The sequence below is a fragment of the Agelaius tricolor genome, unplaced genomic scaffold (genome assembly GCF_023055355.1).
Source record: "Agelaius tricolor isolate 1412-34295 unplaced genomic scaffold, bAgeTri1.0.p SCAF_5, whole genome shotgun sequence".
NCBI classification, from domain to species: domain Eukaryota; kingdom Metazoa; phylum Chordata; class Aves; order Passeriformes; family Icteridae; genus Agelaius; species Agelaius tricolor.
Genome location: NW_027269265.1, coordinates 47,437,314 through 47,457,240, shown reverse-complemented (window position 1 = coordinate 47,457,240; position 19,927 = coordinate 47,437,314). Strand labels below are relative to the sequence as shown.

The window sequence follows — 19,927 nt, the reverse complement described above, 5'->3', positions numbered from 1 at the left end:
CCTTGTTCCAAGAAGAAAAACACTTCTGCATTTTGCTGTCTCTGTCTTCCCTTTCCTCCCCAGCGTGCAGAAATGCATGCATTCACAGCATGCCAGAAACAGGGGTGGGGCAGATGCAACAGCTTGGGTTTGGGCAAAGCAATGACGCAACTGCAGTGAAATAGGGGAGAGAAAGCCACTCTGGGGGCATTAGCCAGGCTGCAGAGCAACTCCCACCACATGGATCAAACACACGGTAAGATGAGCTTGTCCCATTCATGCTCAACCAAGCCCCATCTAACACAGTCATTGCAGCTTGCTGTATGTTCTTATTTCCTTCGCTGCCCGTCAGCTTCTCTCCTTTAGAGCCTTCCTCTAACCAGTCATTCCCAGATGCAGAAATACAGCCAGTGCTGCAAATTAGAGCAGCCTTTTGGGTCTCCCGTGGAAAATGGCACAAGATAAGAAGGTGCTGCTCCCCCTCTGACTGACAGTGGTCACTGGAGACCACAGATGCCACAAGCCACATGAGGCTTTTAGCCACTTTTTCCGCCTCCAGATCAGATTTTGTATCTATCTATACATACATACATTAAAAAAAACCCCAAACCAAACCATATGGGCTTCCCTCTACTTTCTGCTATATACACAGAAGGAGACAGACCAAAACCTGTTGTGGAACAAAAATTTCAGAAAAAGAAAAAAACTCTTTCTCTCTAGCCTCAGCACTTCCATCCTGTTCTTGCACAAAACACTTAAAACATGAGAAAGTGCTGAGTTGTGACACTGCTCACCTCCTCATTTCCTATCTCCATATCCCCAAAAGAAGAGCAGATTCTAGCTGTGTGGGTGCTATACATCCCTCTTGGCCCATGGGCAGGGGGACATCACAGCCTCATGCTCAGCCAAGCCATAAAATCCAGAGGCCACCTTTGTGCTACTGAGATGCAGCATTGCTGTGTCTGTGACAGAATACCAGATGCCTTATAGGGAAGTGCAGAAAACACAGGCAGGCAATCAATCAATATCAACAAGGATTTTTTTCCCTAAATCCTCCTAATCTGTGGCTGCAAAGCTGTGAATGTCACAAGTACATCAAGGTCCTCTTGGAATTTTTTTGGATTAGCTTTTTTATGTTTGCTCTTTGTTTTTTTTTTTTTTTTTGTAAAAAAATTAAAAATTAAATTTTCAGTCCATTTTATAACAGAACTGCAAAGCCAACAAGCTGCCAAGGGCCCACAATGACAATGTTCCTGTCTTTCAAAACGCACAACCCATCAATTTGTGAACACCCCCTCCCCAAAACTGTGGTCAAATTATCTCAGCCATCCCTGAGCCTCCACCTGCAGCACTTGAAACCAGTGCCAGGCAAGACTTGCTTCCCAACATAAAGCACTGAACAACACTGAAAACAAACAGTTTTAGCTTATAAACCAGTGGTATCAGCAATAGAGCCAGTCCCAGGGCAGCCCTGTCACCTCTGAGGGGGTGGTGGCTGTCCTGCTGTGGTCAGCATCCTTCAGGTGCATGAAGGTTGGATGTGCTGCAGTGATGCTGATGTGCTGCTACACTGTCTGAGTGGCCTCAGGTGCCACGGCTGGTGCTGCTGGAGACTGGAGCTGCAGCTCCAGCTCTGCCACAGAAAGCGGCAGAAACGGGGCCGCGTGGGTTCAGCTCCAGGGCAGCCATAAATTATAGAACCCGTGAGTGCAAATGCCTGTGTGGAGCTCAGACAAAGGAGAGCAGTGTCTTGCTGGGGGGAGTGGGCTGTCACTGGCTGGTGAGAACATAAACACTGGGAAAGAGGCACAGTATTTAAAAACGTTAAGGAAGAGGGAGGGGTTTCCCCCCATTTTTGTTTTTTCCCATGGAGTTCAGAGACTGAGAAAAGCTCAATGGTTTAAAGTGATTGTGCCTCCTAGATTAAGAGCAAGAGCAAAGAGCATGTCAGATAGTTCACAGTTTTCACAGCCAACATCAGTGACTTTTGTAAATGCTCTTGGAAGACCCCTGTGAGAAGCTACAATCCTGATCCAGCCTTCCTGAATCAAAGCCCAAAAAAAGGAACCTACCTGTATGCTTCAGGTCTGGTTTCAGAAAACAACTGAGCACACCTTCAGCTTCTATTTAAATCCCATTAATATCTCTAGTATTTCAGCCCACATTTAATCATTTAAGTCCCTGCAAGACTTTGCCCCAACACACAGACCAGAGGCAGCAGTTGCAGACATACACACACCCTAGGAAATCCACAGAGGAAGGACCTCAAGAGTCCCACTTAAGAAATTAACAGGGAAGTGATGGGCTGTTCCTTACATACCTGCAGAAAAAAGATGCATATGCTGGTTTTATGAATGGTAAGAGATGATTTCCCTCCTGGAGACCCAGGCAATGCTGCCTCTGGCTTTGCAAAGGTGCTGCATGGAAGGGAGACCCACAGGCAGAAGACCAGTGCTGGTTCCATAAGCAGAGGAAGGAGGAGGGAAGCTGCTTTGTTTAAGAAGACTCAGGTGTGGCAATGTTTGTTATTTAACAGCTGCAGCTGTTAATTCCAGCTGTATACTCCAGGCTTTCTAACAGGTTAGAAAATCACCATCTCAAAAGGTACCACCTGGCTTGCTAGCAAAGCATGGAAGACTCCATTTACACTTCCCAGCATGAGGAGGGGAGAGCAGACAATTTCCTCTGAAGAAAGCAGAGCAAGGCTGCAGGAAAATCACGATGTAGACAAATGGCTTGTATTAATTCCCTGCCCATAAAAAGCTAAATCCTTGCATTTATTCTTGAAGTACTAGTAGTGCAGCACAGAGGAGCTAATGCCTTTCCACTCATGTGGAGCCAAAAGCCACAGGTGAAACTCGTTTTGAAATCACCCAGCAACCTGAGAAACCACTTGATAATTAAGAGATTACCATATCATTGCAGCTAGTGCAAATTCAAACATCTTCAGTCAGAGGACATGGGGAATCAGGCCTTTACAGAACTATGGACAACTATTTGCACCAGTTTCAAATTCCTGAGTTGGGAAATTGTAATTTAATCCATTTTAAGCTTTTACCTGTGAATAAATCTCTGTAATTAAAATGCTCATTTTGTTGCAAAACTCCTGTTATGACGCAGCAATTTTAGCGTCACTGACCCACCCTACCATCCTGGCTTATGGAGCCAGGACCACAGGGTTCCTAGAAGCTGCTCAGAGAAAGGGAACAGCAGAAGTTGATGTGGAATAGAAACTCCTCTGGCCTCTTTCACAGCAGGGCCCAGAACATAACCCAAAACCTCAGGCTCAGCAAGGCCAAGTGCCAGGTCCTGCACTTTGGTCAAATGAGGTCAACAACCTCATGCAGCACTACAGGCTTAGATAGCAGTGCCTGGAAAGGGGCCCAGTGGAAAAAGACCTGGGGGTGCTGGGTAAAAGCTGACAATGAGCCAGCGTGTGTCCAGGTGGCCAAGAAGGCCTAGGGCATCCCGGCCTGTATCAAAAATAGTGTGGCCAGCAGGGCTAGGGCACTGATTGTCCCTCTGTACTGGGTACTGCTGGGGCCACACCTGGATGGCTGTGCCCAGTGCTGGGCCACTCAGTACAAGAAAGACATTGAAGTACTGGAGCATGTCCAGAGAGGGAAAATGGAGCTGGTGAAGGGTCTGCACAGGAAATCCAGTGAGAGTGAGCTGGGGGTAGTTTAGCCTGGAGAAAAGGAGGCTCAGGGGAGACCTTATTGCTCTCTGCAACTACCTAAAAGGAGCTTGTAGCATGGTGGGGGTTCATCTCATCTCTTAGGCAACAAGTGATAGCATAAGAGCCCCAAGCTGTTCCAGGATGGACATCAGGAAGAATTTCTTCACTGAAGGGGTGGTCAGGCTTTAGAATGGGCTCCCCAGGGTGGTGGTGGAGTCACCATCCCTGGAAGTGTTCAAGAAATAACTGGACATGGCACTAAGTGCTCTGGTCTAGTTGACAGTCAAAGGTTGGACTCGATGATCCTAAAAGTCTTTTCCAACCTTAATGATTCTCGTTTTGTGTTGGTTAGTAAGGGTACAAAATCTTATCTATGGCAGTTGCAAGTACAGCTTTGCTCCAGTCTCTGCAGACAGGTTTCTAAAGCAGCAGTTAGTGGGTGAGGGGAGAAAGGAAGCTGGGGAGCAGGAGAAGGAAGCAGCAGCCCTCCCCACCAGCTGTGCTAGATGTGGCATATCTCTCCTACATCCCTCTCCACATTCCACATCCCTGCTCTTTTTGGCCATGCTGTGAATGACAGAGGGACCTCTCTTAAACAGGCAGCAGTTTGTGGCAAAGGAACTGCCATAAAAATAACTTTGGAAAACAAGACTCAGCTCTTCGGCTTCAGGAAGCAGGAGTTCCTAATGTGGCTGAAAACCATTTGAAAACATCATGATTTCTGTGGTTACCACAGCAGTTCCAGCAAAGATCTTGTGTAGAGGTCATCCCATCCCCTCTGCCCTCCCATGCACGTCAGTCTCTCGTTCACTTGATTGTACCACTGTTCTTCCTCAGAAAGGTTTGCAACACTTCCCTACCAAGACCACATCTCTGACTGAGAGAAGGAACAATTGGGATGCAACCTTTTACGATAAAGCATGATAAATCTAAGGTTCATGACTGCTGCATGTCTGGCATACATCACAAGAAAACAGACTATGGTGACATCGAGTCCATCTGGAATGCGGATAACTTAAAATTAAAACATTCAACATCTGTCGGAAAGAATTCATCCAGAAGCTACAGAAAGTCATGAAAGCAGAAAAGAATGGGAAATGAGAAGATTAATTTTGTTTACAGTGCCCAGGTCTGAGAATATCAAATATTTACAAATAACTCTTCCTTTCTCCCTGCCCAGCTTCTCTGTAGGAAATACTGTTAAAAAGGCCCTAAAAGAGCCACACAGGCAAAAAGGGCATCTTGTTTTCATCATATTCAAACTACATTTGTACCTACTGTCTCTTGATAATAACCATGAAAACAATTTTTCAACTGAGTATTGGGGTTCACTGTTTCAGGTGATTTTGTGTGAGAGGGTTCTGCTTTATGAAGGAAATGTAGGGATTTTTTTAATTTTTTTTTTTTTTTTTTTTTTACCAGCAGGAGTAAACCACTGAAGCATCTGCCATGGATCAGAGCAGGGGAGACCTCCCATCCCTAGCTTGCAAAGGGAGGGGAGGACTCTGTTTTCAGTGCTGCTTGTGTTTGGAACCTTGCCAGCAGGGAGGGAGAGGACAGGAACTACTGACACCAGCTCCCAGCTGGCATTTCCAGAATGAACAGCCTAATTTTCTGTCTGGCATTCCACTGGAAATTTTCATGAGAAAAACTGAAATTTTTGTTCTAGCCATGAACGTGGAGCAGTACCTCTTGGTGCTCTTAGTGATTCAGGCACGTGTAATGGCCATATTCATCCATATTCAGTTTTACATCCTCAGTTCCATTCCTTTCTTGATAGTTGTGTACATCCCATCAGGCTTACAAGACACCCACCCACTTGGCTGAGTTTGATTCCCTTCCCCCCCCAAGATTGCCACAATTAACTATTTTTGAGAGTACTGACATGCAGTAGGCAGCAGAGGACACCTGCTTGAATTTGGTTCTTTCTTTTGAGAAAGACATTCAAACAACCAGCTCTATAATGAGACTTCAGAAGTCTTATCCCTACTTCATTAAATTTTCTGTATCACTGTGGTCCTGTCCTGGAGGGGCAGACATATCTGCATTTCTTTCAGTCACCTGTATTTTTCTCTCACATCTGCATTTCTCTCTCTAGTGAGACAGGTTACTTTTCAGTCGAAACTAAATTTCCACACGTTCTGTAAGTGACACTTCTAATTAAATCTTTCTCATTTATATTCCTTGCTTTTCCTTGGATTTTAGGAAGCAGAGAAACACAAGATGGTATCTAAGGGTATTTTTTCTGTTGTCAGAAACACTGCTGGTTTTCTTTGCCCAGAAAGTCAACCTTTTACAAAACCCCCTAATTTTGCCTAGTGGAAGTTGTTTTGCTTACAGAAACCCAACCAATTACCAAAGCTAACCATAACCATGGCTGCTTTTGTGGGCAGGGCACTCAGAACAAAAAAACCCATGAAAATAATTTGAAGTAAAACCAGATGTACTGATTAAGAGATATACAACACAATATATGCCTTAAAATATTTTCAGCAAAATATTTTTGGCATGGCACATCCCTGTATTACATAACCCAACATACAACCTTTTTCTTGCAGTCATTTTATGCCCTACACCATGTATGTGGATTAACAACAAAACAAAACAGTCTATTTAGAAAACCCAATTTCACAATGCCAACCAGACAGTTTCTGGTGCCATTTCTCCTTTACTGACACAGCCTGTGCTTCAATCTACAATTTAATGTCTGCAAAAGAAGAAGGAAAGTGTGCTCCCTTCTGTGTTGGTCATGAAAACCAAATTATTTCCATATTAAACTGTTATTGGGAATGTAATAAATGTTGATAGTTTTGCTTTAAACAATAAGGGAAAAAAAAAAAGAGGCTGTGGAAAGACATATTTTCATGGATGCCTCAGATCTGATTGATTCCACTTCAGCCAGTTAAGCATACAGATAAAGATGTTGCTGTCCCATCAGGACTCACTCTAATGTTTCCAAAGCAGTTGGACAAATTCACAGAGGAAAAACCCAGGGAGAACATTAAAGGAAAAGACACCAGCAGTTGCCACCAGCAGACACCTGGGCCACAAGCTGTTGGCATCTGAAAAAGCATTGCTTTGTGCTTGCTGGGTTTTTATGCTGCTGCCTTGGCTAACAGCAGGTCAGCCAAAAATCTCCTTTGCCAACAGCTCCTACCTTGGCCAACAACTTTAGCCTGGTCCAGTGTAGACACCTGCATATTTCAAAGGATTTTCAACTACTTTGGGCACTGGCCAGCTCTGGGAAAACTTTCTAGAGAAGCAGGACCTTATCCCTCTCCTTAACCTTGACTTCTACTTTCAGAAAGACTGGGATTTAATTTATGCACAGGACACTGAACCATTACAGGGCAGGGCTCCTTGTGCCTGCAAAACCAATTGCCACAGTCCTAGTGTGAACTGAGTTTCTGGGATTTTGATGGAGTTGTGCTCCTCCATCACAGAAGGAAATCTCAAGGCCAGCCTTCTGACACTTCAGATTGGTCTTTGATCACCCCCAGTACATGTAACCAAAAAGATGAGCTGGCAGCATCAATCCCTAATTCACTGGGATGATGTTTCACGTTACATCCTCATTGGTGCCCAGAACATTACAGGTTATGGCATGTGCCCAGGGCTGGGGAAGAGCAAAATAGAGACAAGGACTGAGCCACTGCATGAAACACCTATCACAGCCCCAAGCACTTCTCTGAATTATTTAGGTATTTGCCAAAAATACCAGTGTTCTGCTTTCAAAAGATTTTTTTACACTCCCAAGTATCTTAAATTTTTTTTGAGTGCAGGGATGCAAAAGGAGGAATAAAGACCAACTTACCCAGCATCTTGCATCTCCCACATGACCCATCTGCCCCAGCACCAGCAAGATCTGGGGTAAAACTTCAAACCCCAACTTTCTTCCAAATTCAGCTTCCTATAATCTTCTCTTTCTGGTCCAGCATCATAGTGACCCAAAATTCCATTTTTCACTCTTGTGTTTTTCATGTACCACTGCTGCATGTTAATAAACACATCTCCTGGGTGCTTCTCCTGGACACTGCCTTCAAATAGAGGCTCCCAATTGATGTTAGCAGGAATTAGAACCAGCTGGAAATTACTTTTCAAAAGTCAAGCATCTCATTTAAAACAAAACAAAACAAAACAAAACAAAGCAAACATCTGCTTAAAAAAATCCCAAAGCTAAGGAGGCTTGCATTTTGTTTTGTTTTCAGCACAAAGCATTTGCCCTGCATGAGATTTTCCATGGGCTTCTCCCTTCAGATGATCCCATTGAAGAGGCATCTGATAAAGGTGACCCTGTTCTTCCAAAGGATGGATGCAACAGAGCATGGATCTGATAGACCTCAATATGGATGGTTTAATTAACACCAGATGTCCCTTTTATGGGTGGAATAGTTGCTATGAAAAAAATCTCTGACGAGATGCTGGTGGTATTTCCTAGCAGACAACACTTACCTCCGTGCTGTGTGTGTATCTCCAGCAGGCAGCTGGGATCAATCCACAAAAGGCCAGAGCAAAACAGAAAAATCCCTAAGGATAAAGAGGAAAAATACCAACATTCAGCCTGGGGAGAAAAATACCCATTTGCAAACACAATCAGGACATATTTAATATGCTTGTTTGAGCAAGTTTCATTAAAGTTTAAATATCACCTTCTTTTAATATCCCTCATAACGTCAGTTACTTAAAAGAAATTAGATGGACAATAATGTGGTTCTCCATCAAGAGCCCTCTAATTACACTGTGGCCAATTGAAGAGTTTGACCAAAAAACCAGGCAGCTTCCAGCAGAGCAGTTAATCTATTCTGCCCAAATTCCTCTTGGACAAAGAAAAGGACATATAAAACATTATATTTACAGTATGCTTCCCTTCGCTGCAGGACTGTGCTCCATAATCATGGGATTCAATCCCCTGCGTTTAAAACTTGGCTGTTGGCTTCAAAGAGGGGAAAACCCACACAAATAGTTCATAAAGAAGGAAATAACTGGGATAGAGGTAAAAATCAATCTGCTCTGGAAGAAGAGCTGGACTTTTTCTGTGAGCAAGGTGGCAGCTGCACAGCCGAGCTGCTTTCCTTAGATCAGCACCATCCTAGATAGACAACAAGATGACAGAAATATAATCAAGGCCAGAAACTGACCCTGAAGTGTCTAAACAATAACAGCAACGATGTAGGACATGGCTTGACTTTTGTCTTCTTCCTTAGGCTTGCAAAGCTGGAAGTTACATGCTTTGTGTTTTTATTTGAACAAATCTGGACCAAAAACCCCACACACTGATATAAAAAGCACTCGCCTGCTGTGATAGCTGGACCAAATGATCTTGTTCACATTTAAAAGAAAAAAAGGAAGGGAAAAGTGTCTGTAAAGTGTTTGAAGGCTAAATAGGCTGATCCAATATGAATCCACAGCTTGGTCTCGGAATGACAAAAGGTGATGAATAAGCATCGGTTGAAAATTAATGCCCTTATAAGTTTTTCCATTAAACTGTGCCTCTTTCAACACAACATTATGTGGGAAACTTACCCAGCTGACTGCATCTTATTTTGATTTCTAATTTTTTTCTATTACTGTTTTCATTGTATGATATAGTTGAAATAACTTGGAAATGTTTAAATCTTTAATGAAATTTAACCAAATTCAAGCTTAAGAGAGGAAGAAGAACATTGCTTCTACCAGTTCTGCTTCACAAAAAAAAAAAAGCTTTAAAGATATAGTTAAAAAAAAAAAAAAAAAAACAAGCTCCAATCTCATGCATAAGCAGCAAGAAAGGAAAATGTGTTACTTCAAATCCTGGAAATGAAAGTGAATGTGCCAGTAAAATCCTTTTGCTGGCTCTTGTCCATCTGCTCTGTTTCTCTGCTCTGCCTGGGGACTTTGCTCCTGGAACAAGACTGCCACTGGTATTCACCGCTTTTTTTGGGGCCGCCTTGTTGCAGGCTCTGCATCAGACACTGGGGAAAACCCTGGTACAGCTCTTATGAAAAATCTTAAATTATGTATGTCCAGTCTCCCTTTCATTTATTTTTTGGCAGCTGCCTGGCCATATAGCTGATGAGATCACTCGTTGCCTTGCTAGGAGCTAAAATGAGATTACCTGAGACCCTAAAGAAGATGAGAGGAAAAGTCTGATCCAACATTGACATGACAAGGTGGTTACAAGTCATGAAGATGTGGAAGAGCTCGCAGGGCAAGATATCTCAGACCAAAACCCAGGTGGAGTGAGGGGTTCAACCCTGCAGGTACAGCACAAACCGGAGGGAGGAGGTGAGGTTACACAGGCATGTCTGGGTGCTCAATAGGACCAGACCCTGCATTTTACACTGCCTCCAACATTGCCTCCAACAACTTCCCCACCAAACAAACAGCCTTTTCACCAAAATCAAGTTCAAAGACAATAAAATTTAAAAATAAGAAAATGAGTCAGATGGAAAAACCAGCACTGACAAAAATGTGACCACTCTTCTGCATATCATTCCATTAAAGTTATAATTCAGGTGACCCATCATGAACCCAGAGAGTGTGAACAACAGGATGCCAGTGACAACCCAGATTCCTTCCCCTGTGCTCTCCCTTCCTTCCCTACCAGCTCCAGCTCTTACAACACCTCTCTGAGGCCAGAACCCTCAGCAGATAAAAATCCTCCTTTTCATCTTCCCTTCATCAGCTCCACCCCACCTCTCAGTCCTTCAGCATCAACTCTCCCTTTATTTCTGTCTGGTTTCTCTGGGAATACCAAGATGCAGCCCCTTGGGAAGCTCCCCCTCCATCCAGCTGGTGCACAGCAATTACATGGCTCCGAGAACATCTTATAAATGAATTATAGCCTGCTTTTTCCCTTCCCAGCCAAAAGGCTTTTGGAAGAGCAACTTTCTAATTACATTAGAAGACATTTGGAGAAAAAAAGAAAAAGGCAACGTGCAGTTTGCATACAAAATGTGGAAGGGTTGAAGCTGGATCACCATCTCCTAGACCCTTGGAGGTCCTCAGAGCCAGCCACAGGCTGCTGCCTGCTCCCTTTGCAAGAGACAGCCACATCAGCCCTGTGGAGGGCTGTCACCAGGCAGACATCAATTACTCTTTTATGAATGACCTTGCTTCCATCCTTGCTGCAAGGAACAATTTCTCTTTGACAGACTCGGCAGAATCCGCAGGAACAGCACCCTGTCTGTTGGCTGGTGTTCCTTTAATTCACCTTTCTGATGCTTCCCCTTTGGTGAAGGGGGCCTGCTTTGGATGAGGAATGGATCCTTTAGCTCATACTGTGCTCTTTAGCTGTGTTCTGCCAAACTCCTACACTTCCAGGGAAGGAGCAGACCTCTGCCCTGCTCTGCTCCAGATGTTTTTTGGTGCTGCTGTGGCCATTGCAAAGGCCAGCTCCCTGCCAGACTGCAGAGCCCAGGGGCAGGGAAAGGGGGGGCAAATTTCAGATGGCATCCATCAGGTTGTGTCCCTCTCTGCCTTTTAGGTCATCTAAAAGCATGCAATGTTTTTGCCCTTCCACAGAGCAAACACGAGTCAGTGACATCAGTCTGAAAGAGGAATCTGTCCTTGGTATCAGCTCTGCCACAGGCACACAGATGCCTCACTCAGAAGTGTTGCACCATGAGGGAGAGCACAGGAAGCAGATTAAATTAGAAAGAAGATGCTGAAGTATGCTGCAGTGATATTAAGGACCCTCTACACACTGGCCTACACCTGGGTATAATAAAGCAAACAGCCTGTGCTGTGTGCTGTCCCTACTAGCTCATCAATCTTGATGAAAACCTAGGTTATATTGGGCATTCACTGAGGCTTTTTCCACTGCATTTTTTTGAAACATCTGCTCCATCCTGATCACATATTTTCTTCTATACTAGTCAGGTTTTAGACTGTAAAGTTCAGATGTGAGAATTTCAGCTGGCATGTTGCTCCCTGTTTTTTCTTTTCTTTCCCTTTCTCTGTCTGACCTGGTAACAACACATGGTGCTTTAAACCTCACTGATACCAGAGTCTTTCCTTTATGCAAACAGGAAAGCTGCTGTTTTCCTTCCTTTTCCTCCCCTTCAATAGCAACACGGCCTCCAGGGGCTATAAAGCTGCAGGATATTTACATTCAGATTGACTGCATGATGGGCCATGGATCACCAGAAAGCAGAGTTTGCCTGGGCTGGAGGACAGTGAGTAAGTCTGTTGCTATTCTCCCTGTTTAAGAGGAGCTTTATATGTAATATTGCTGGATTTTAGAACATAATTTTTTATCCTTAAGTTCTCAATTACTTTCTTGGAACCAGCTTCCTCACAAGCAGCATTGGATGCACAGTAGCATCTGTCTGGTCTCATGATGCTGCTAATGCAGGTAGAAGACAATCTCCTGAGACCTGTGTGCTTAAACCAGTTTGACCTGTCCTGGTTTCTAACCACTGTGCACCTATTACTGTTATTAGAACAGCACCAGTGAGGATTCCAAACAACAGGGCCTCCTCTTCTGTAGGCACACAAACCTCCAGATAGCCAGGCAGCATGACGATATATAATCCAAAGAGACAAAAAAAAAAAAAAAAGCTCCTGTAAGCCCAGTCTGGATCCTTGTCAGCTTTTCCCTAGGGTGGCTGGTTTACCAAGTGGCATTGTGGTGGACCAGCCACATCGATGCAGACATCCCCCACGCATGGCTCGGTTTCCTGGACAGCCATAGATGTCAGGCAAATAGTCTGGTGTCTTCCCTCTTTGATTAGAGAGTGAATTAAATGGTCTTCCAAATAAGACACACTCTATGCAGGGAGGAAAAGTCCTTTAAAATCAATAGCAGGGGAAGATGAAAGATTCTGTCTCCTGCAGAAGGAGGAAAAAACCTCCAAGCAGCAGGGCTGATGACTCCTGTGAGCTACAGCACAGCAGGGATCAGCAGGGCTCTACAACACACTGACCAGTTTTGGAGTCCCATAGGGCCAAACCCCACTCCTGCCTGTGATTACACCTCACTGCAGCCGTCAGGGCTGCTCTCGCTTCTCGCTGCCAGATCAAAGATTAAATGCGTGCCTTTGGAGCGGGAACTGGGAGCAAAACAAGCAGAGAGCTGACCCTTGGTGAATGACATGGTTGGGAGGGGAGGGGGCAATTTATAACAGGCGAAGTCCTCCCGTCCTCCCTGTGTGATTTAAGACGCCACTGAGCTCCTTCAGCGGCTTGGAGCCGAGAATACCGTTGCTAGTGGGTAGCTCTCGAGCGCCTCCCAGGGTTCCCGCTAATTCCTTAGGGCCGGGGACGTGCCACCCCCATCCCGCAGGGGTCACGGAGGCCGCTCCGGTTCCGCGGCAGCCCCGGGAGCGGACGGGCAGCGGGCAGGCGGCCGGCGGGCCCGCGGCCCCTCCCGCGGCGGAGCGCGGTGCTGGAGCGGCCCCGCGCGGCTGCTGCCGGGGCCCGCTCGCCTCCTGCCCCACGGCTCGGCATGCAGCCGGCGGACACCGAGCTCAATGATAGCCAAGAGGCATCCCTTTATCCCTGCTGAGAGCAGCGTGGCATGAAGCCTCGTCGCCACAGCTGAGGGGAAGGCACCTCGCACCTTTCCTCTGCTCCCCGCAAGGCAGCGACACCGTGACTGCCCTACAAACGTGCCATCGGGGGCCCAAAATGCAGACGGCCACATCCCCCAGAGGACCCAAACTGTGGAAGCTAAAGACAAGCAACAGAGTGCACTAGGAGCCACAAAAATAAATAGCCAGTTTGAGGGTTCTGCCAACCAGAGGCTGCTTTGACAGGCAAAGCTTGGCTGTGATACCCCAAACCAGCTGGGCTGTGGGAGAGGATGGGTGGCTGGAGGAAAGGATCGCTCATGTTAAAATGGGAAGGGAGAGCAGCACTGTGTGGCCCTTGGACAATGCTCTTTGGACAGAGCTCTGGAGTTCACTCAGTATGTGTTGGTGCTCTTTTTAACAGCCAGTTCCATGGAGTGGCATGCTTCAAACTATATGAGAGAGTAAGGTAACAAATAAACATTATAGAGAAGTTTGACTATATCTTCAGGCAGCCAAGGCATCCTCCACTGATCTGTACATACCCATCTGTTGGTTTAGATGTGGTAATTGCAGGCACACATTAAAGACATTTCAGCAAAAGAGAGGGGAGTTACACATTCTGCTTAATTCATGGGAACTGAATTGGGCATCCCAGAGAAAGGAAGATGGTATATTGAGAAGGTGAAAACATTAATTTCAGTGGCTGCTTTGCACTGAATTTTCAGGTGTCAGCTTCTCATTTCTGCCATCAGTATCATTTCCCCCAATTACACAGATTAGATAAATCTCTTTAAAGTTAGTGTATGACAGCAATGCAATTATTTTATATTAATCAAGATTTCATGCTCAACAACCTATCTGTTAACTCCTGCCCTTCATATGGGAAAACACACCTTGAGCAGCACTTTACCACTCATTCCTCCAGCTCCAAGGCTGGAAGCTGCTCTGTGCAGGCTAAGCCCCGCATGCAGGCTCTGTTTTGAAATGGAGTTTATCTCACAGTGCAGTTTACTACTGTCAACATGGTCCAGGCTCAAACAGGCTGATGGAGAGGAGAAAGGGGGGATTTCCACTCTTATGCTGCTTCTCCACCCTCTCCTTGGCTGAAATTCAGGGTCCTGCACAAATCCCTCATGCCTACTGCCATGCTTTGTGTGAATGTTTGCAGTGAGGTGGGAAAAAGAGGGGCTAATTTTGCTGTCACAATTCAGGAGAAGCATGTGAGACTCAAAATCACACTGCTAAGGTTTCCTCACACAAACCATGTGTTGACTTGATGAGGAGAAAAAAAATACCCTGGGTATTGTCATCACCATAGTTGCTTGGCAGATAAACACATTCCCTCTGAAAGTTGCATACACAGGACCTTGGCAAAAGAAACTAGGCACAGAATGATGCAATACTCAGCCCTAAGAGCTCTGCAGGGTGATGCTTTTTAAAAAATGTCCCCTAGCAGCACAAAGTGGAACAACAGGACCTCCTTCCCCAGGCATGCATTCTGCTGGGCATAAGGCAATGCAGACCCCAGCACTGGAGGCTAAGGGGGCCAGCCCCAGGTGACAGAAAGTGCTCCCAGCCAGTCCCTGCAGGTATGGATACGCACCATGGCGGTGAGGCACTGCGATTCCCGCACCGTGGCAGCAGAGCTCAGCAGGGCTGCCAGGATCAGGGTCATGCTCAGGCAGATCCCAAAGTAGAAAGCTGGAAGACAGACATGGGAGTTGTGGTCAGATGCCAGAGGCCTAGTCTGATGCTTCACCCAGAGAGGGACCAAAAAGTGCATTTTGGGGAGCTGGCCCCAAATGACCAGGTTGCAAAACTGAAATTTTTCTGTAATTTATTAAATACCCCCCATCTGTGTGTGCTTTGCTGTGTATGTCTGGCAAGGCTGTAAGCCTCTGAGGGGTTCTCACAGCTCCAGCAGAGTGAAGCAGCCTAAAACGGTGTTGGTCCACCCAACAGACCAGAAGCTGCCAATTACTTCAGCATTCTGATAAGGATCCCCCCCAAATGGGGGGTGCTGGTGTGCAGCAGCTGTCCCACAGCCTCTATCAGGACTCCGGGCACTGCTAATCTGTTGCAACACTCACCCTTCTGGTTTCCTCCTGGCTCAGGCAGGATCATAGCCAGTACCCTGGAGCAGGGCTCAGGGACCACAGCACTGCAAAGGGCCTTGCTAGCCTAACCACACAGAGGTAGTGCCTGTAAACAAGGCAAGTGGAAGCGTTGCTGGAGATGGGTGATGGGTGGGAGAGCCTGCAAGCCTGCAGTCAGTGCCAATATATATGTGTAGGAACAGGGAAGGAATATACCTTAGCCTTGGGCTAACACAGTTTTTACACCTGCCTTGTTAAACTGAAATTGAGAAACAAGATCTTGAGAGAACATGTGCGTGTTTAAGACCAGAGTGCAGCTCGGGAGAAGCAACAGATGCAAATGCAGCAGTGGTGAGCAGGGCGTTTTAGTATCTGGGCTATCTTTGCTCTAGCCTTGTACCTGAGACTCAGTTTATACTTCTCCCTTGTGAAAGCAAAAATACCACATATTTCCTCAGAAAAGCTCAAGGTGCTGCCATGCATTTCTCCTCCCAGCCTCAATTTTCTATGTTCTGCTTCAACTCCTGTAGTTCCTCTCCTCTTTCTTCCAGTCTCCTGCCAGCCCCAGCGCACTTTTAGTGACTGAGGAGCTCCTCCTGAGCTCTTACCACAGCACAGGGGTCAGAGAATAGAGGAACAGCTGCAAACACAGAAGCACCTGAGCACCCCATGCACCCACAGCATCCTTTGGTTACTGGCATGCAAGTCTCATATGGGGAAAGAAAGTGCGTGTGGGACTGTGTTAGTCCTAATGCATCCTCCAAACCCAACTCCTTCCTCCTCTTGAGATAGCCCTGAATTTTTTTCTACAGCTTTAAGGAATTTTGCAGCTCTGGTATCACCAAAGGTCTCATTGGGATGTGACCACAACATACCTGAGTGGTGGATGACCTTGTAGGCGTTGCTGTCCAGGGAGACGTTGCTGATGAGGGTGAAACGGAGCCCATAGTGGGCGACTGTGCTCAGTGTGGCAATGGAGAGCCCCAGCAGCTGGAAAAGAGGGGTTTCAGGAAGGGATTTACAAGGCAACAGCTCTTGCTGGGTGCACACAAAGGTTTGAGTGTATCTGGATACTCCTGAGCCCCATGCAAGTGCAGACAGCCTCATCATCCAGATACCACCACATGTACCCCAAAATGCACATAAAAGGACAAACCCCCCACACTTAAAAATACTAAAGCTGTTTTTTCTCTTTTGCATAATGAGTGCATGTGACACTGTGCAGCCCACAGTCTCTTGGCCAGTGCCTATGGATTAAATTCCCATCACATTAAGAAAACTGAGAGGATTGATGCTCTTGCAGCACACCTGTGCAGTGCCACCCCATTCTGCAGACTGCGCACATATGGCTGTGAGGGCTGCCAGCTACAAGAGGGGTTTTGAGCAGGGGTGAAGTTCTCTACTCTGCTCTTTGCAATACCAGTCTCATTGCCTGCTGTTGGCTCTGTTTCCTGTGGCAGAGCACAAAGATCTGAGTCCTGTACTACTCTAAGTTGTCTATGGTGGTATCTGTCTCTGCAAGGTGCTGTCTGTTTCTGTACCATCCCCAAGAGCACCGGTATGCCTAAGGCATGGGGTAACTACTTGCATGTCCATACCTCTCCAGGTGATGGAGAGGGAACGTTTCTGATAGCACCTGGCTCTAGGGCTGGGCTCCTTTCAGCATGACTGATGGCAGAGCTGGGACAAAGGCACCAGCAGCAAAATGAACTCCAAATCTAGTGCAATGAGCCTGGAAAACACAAAATGTAAGGCTACTCCTAGCTCTGAAGATAAGGCTTCATCATTTTGTGCCTTTACAATACAGAAACATGAGACAGCTATACCTGTGTCAAATGTGACAATGTGATCTCAACATAATCCCCACTATGTGACATTTTCTAATAGCTTTTGCTGGAGGCTTACAGTCTCAGAGACTAAATCCATCCAAAATGTACCATTTTGTCTAGCCTAATTTGTGTCACCTTCTGATCATTCAGACTGTGCATTACTGCATATCTTGACCCACGCCCAGCAAAATATTAAGTTAGCTCAGATTTCTGAGAAACACCAGTCTAAAATCCTCCCAACAGCAAGAATGTGATTCTAACCATTCACAGCAGCTGTGCCTTAATGTCTCCTCTAAACATGCTTAGTACCAATCTCCCTTTCATTTCCTCCAAGTGGCATATTATGTTATTTGGAAGAGAAAACCACCTTACAGCTACTGCAGTCCTGGAATGTTGAAATTTGGAAAAACTACAAACTTCATTTGTGGCCCAAAATAAGGTATTACCCTTTAAAAACCCTTAACAAACCACCAACCCTCTTTGAACTAAATACAGATTACTGTTATTACTGTTATTTTTTTTTATTTTTTTTTATGCTGGCAAGTTTTGATGAAGTGAAAAGGCACTCTTGTTGCCTTTTGACATACAAGTCAAAGCATCCATGAGAAGTACTCTCCAGTTTCTACCATTTCCCATCAGCTCTAACAGCAGATGTCCAGAAACTCCCCTTGAATTTACTTGAACAGCTGATAAAGAGACTCCCTGGAATTGCTTTCGCTTTGCAGTGCCAGTCCACATGTTTCTCACACACACTTCCACCAAAGCCTTGTGGTTTCACATCCTCATCAATCCCGCCTGCAGTCGACCACCCTCCCAGCAGCAAGTGTGACTGCAGCAGGTCCATCCTCTCTCTTTTGCTCCAAGGAGACAGGAGCAAATATCTTTTTTGCTCCCACCCATTCTGCCAGCAGGAACCTTTTCTTTCTCCTTGGAGGAAGCTGCTGAGTTGTGAAAGAGCTGCAGTGGTGTGACAGCCTTGAGAAACCAGAAGTCTATCAGAGGAGGAGGGGGATGCTGGTGGCCAGCGATAACCGCCCATGGTGCAATGATAACTCAGGCAGTTGGCTGTGCTTGCCCTCCACCCGCCAAAAACAGAACGTGGGAAAACCATCCCCTCTCGGAGTGGGGATGGGAAAGGCAACAGCTCACCTCGGTTCTGCAGAGATCCCCCCAAACCTGCCTGCTCACCATGACACAGAGGCTGGTCACCAGCAGCTGGCACTTGGTGGTCCTCATCCCGCACCTCAGTTCCATGGCAGCTTGTCCCCAGAGAGAGCTGGCAGTTGGTCCCTCCAGCTCTTGATAAAGCCTGGGTTTTCACCAAAGGGAGGCATGGCCACAGTGGGGCCTCTCAGGAAGTGGAGTCCCCACCACGTGCTGATGCACCTCCTCCTGCCTGATTATTAAATCCTCTTTAGGGCAGTCACCTTCTGCACAGGCCCTCAGTTAGCTGCTGTCAGCTCCCACACAGCCAGCTGGGGGAGAAGGAAAGGCATACAGAAAAACAACCTTTCATGGAGTTTGGAGCAAAGCTCCTTTAAAAAATAATTAAACTGATTAGTCAAGAGTGTCAAAATATCCCAATTTTGACTTTCACTGGGATGCAGTTTTGCTTAATGAATATTGTCCATAACATTTTTTTCATAATATATATAAATAATATTTTGTAAAAACATCTAGGAAAATGCTATTAAAAAAACCCCCACCTATTGTTTAAAGAAGAGATTACACCCTCCCAAACAGATCTATGTAAGAGTCTTCTCTCCCCATGTAAAAGCACCACATGGCAATAACCTTTGACTGAACCTCTATTAGAACTTGCATTTGCAGATAAGGGAAAAAAACACATTTGGTAGTATTTTATTCAGGAAAATGGTTATGTGGAGATATAACCCCCTGCTCAGGAGACCCTCACTATCTGTGGACATTTTAACTCTTCCTTTCCCCTCTCCTAGCACTGAAGACTCCAGGGACCCATGGCTGCAAAAGACTCAGGTGATTTCTTCAAAACCAGCTGTCTCCTGAATGCATATTTATTAAAAGTAAATTGCAAAGAAGCCTCAAGAAGGATCTGGCCAAACTGAGCCTGAATGACTTAGTGCCTTAATTACCCTTCCTTTTGGAACCAGACTGGTGGAGAACAGGTGAATAATTGCATTCCCGACAGGTGGCAAACAAAAGGAGTAAAAAAGTAAAACCATCCCACAACAGTAACTGCAGTAACAGGAAGATGACAAAGAAGGAGGAGGAGAGGAGTGAAAAAAGGAAGGAAGATGCATTTTGTAAAGCAAAGAGAAGAGAAAGAGAGTTGCACAAAGCCATGAGCATGGGGAAAAGCATGTTATGATTTTCTGACTACATCACTAGCTTTCTTGCAAGTTTTCCTGCAGATCATCTTGGTTGCATCCTCCCCAGACACCAGTGAGAGCTGTCACAGCCAGAGCCAAAACCAGGTATCCCCATGGCTCATGGGTCCCTGCCCTGATGCCCAGGAGGAGACACTGAGGTACCCATGTGCAGGGACCTTCCTCCTCTGGCCACCAGCTGGAGAACACCTGAGGAAAAACAGTGGATAGACAGCAGGGCAGGAGGGCACTGGGGAGAGGACAACAGGCTGGTGAGACAGCTGATGCCAAGCCACCCACGTTTAGGAGCTGGACCCCTGGGAACAGACCATGTGGAGAAAATGCCTTATAAGAAGACACTGTCAGAGTTAGGATTGGGTCAGAATTCAGAACTGTGGGCACCCATCGCTTCTTCTGGTACTTGAGGACAGACGGAGGTGTTGTCACCTGCATTTTCAAGGGGAAGGATCCCTGGTACAAAAATAACAGAGCTGGCCCACCGGTG

The 19,927-nt window shown here is 45.9% G+C and overlaps 1 protein-coding gene across 1 annotated transcript in view; it reads right to left on the bottom strand.

The window, feature by feature from the left end:
• TSPAN32 (tetraspanin 32) overlaps positions 1-18,793 on the bottom strand; it is a 31,087-nt gene extending 12,294 nt beyond the window's left edge. The window contains exons 1-4 of the mRNA XM_071427749.1: positions 18,266-18,793; positions 16,124-16,238; positions 14,756-14,853; positions 8,111-8,185 (exon numbers count right to left, since the gene is read on the bottom strand). Of these exons, the coding sequence (XP_071283850.1) occupies positions 8,111-8,185; positions 14,756-14,853; positions 16,124-16,238; positions 18,266-18,331 (354 nt within the window). The 5' untranslated portion in view covers positions 18,332-18,793. The remainder of the gene's footprint in view (positions 1-8,110; positions 8,186-14,755; positions 14,854-16,123; positions 16,239-18,265) is intronic.
• Between the last annotated feature and the right edge of the window lie 1,134 nt (positions 18,794-19,927).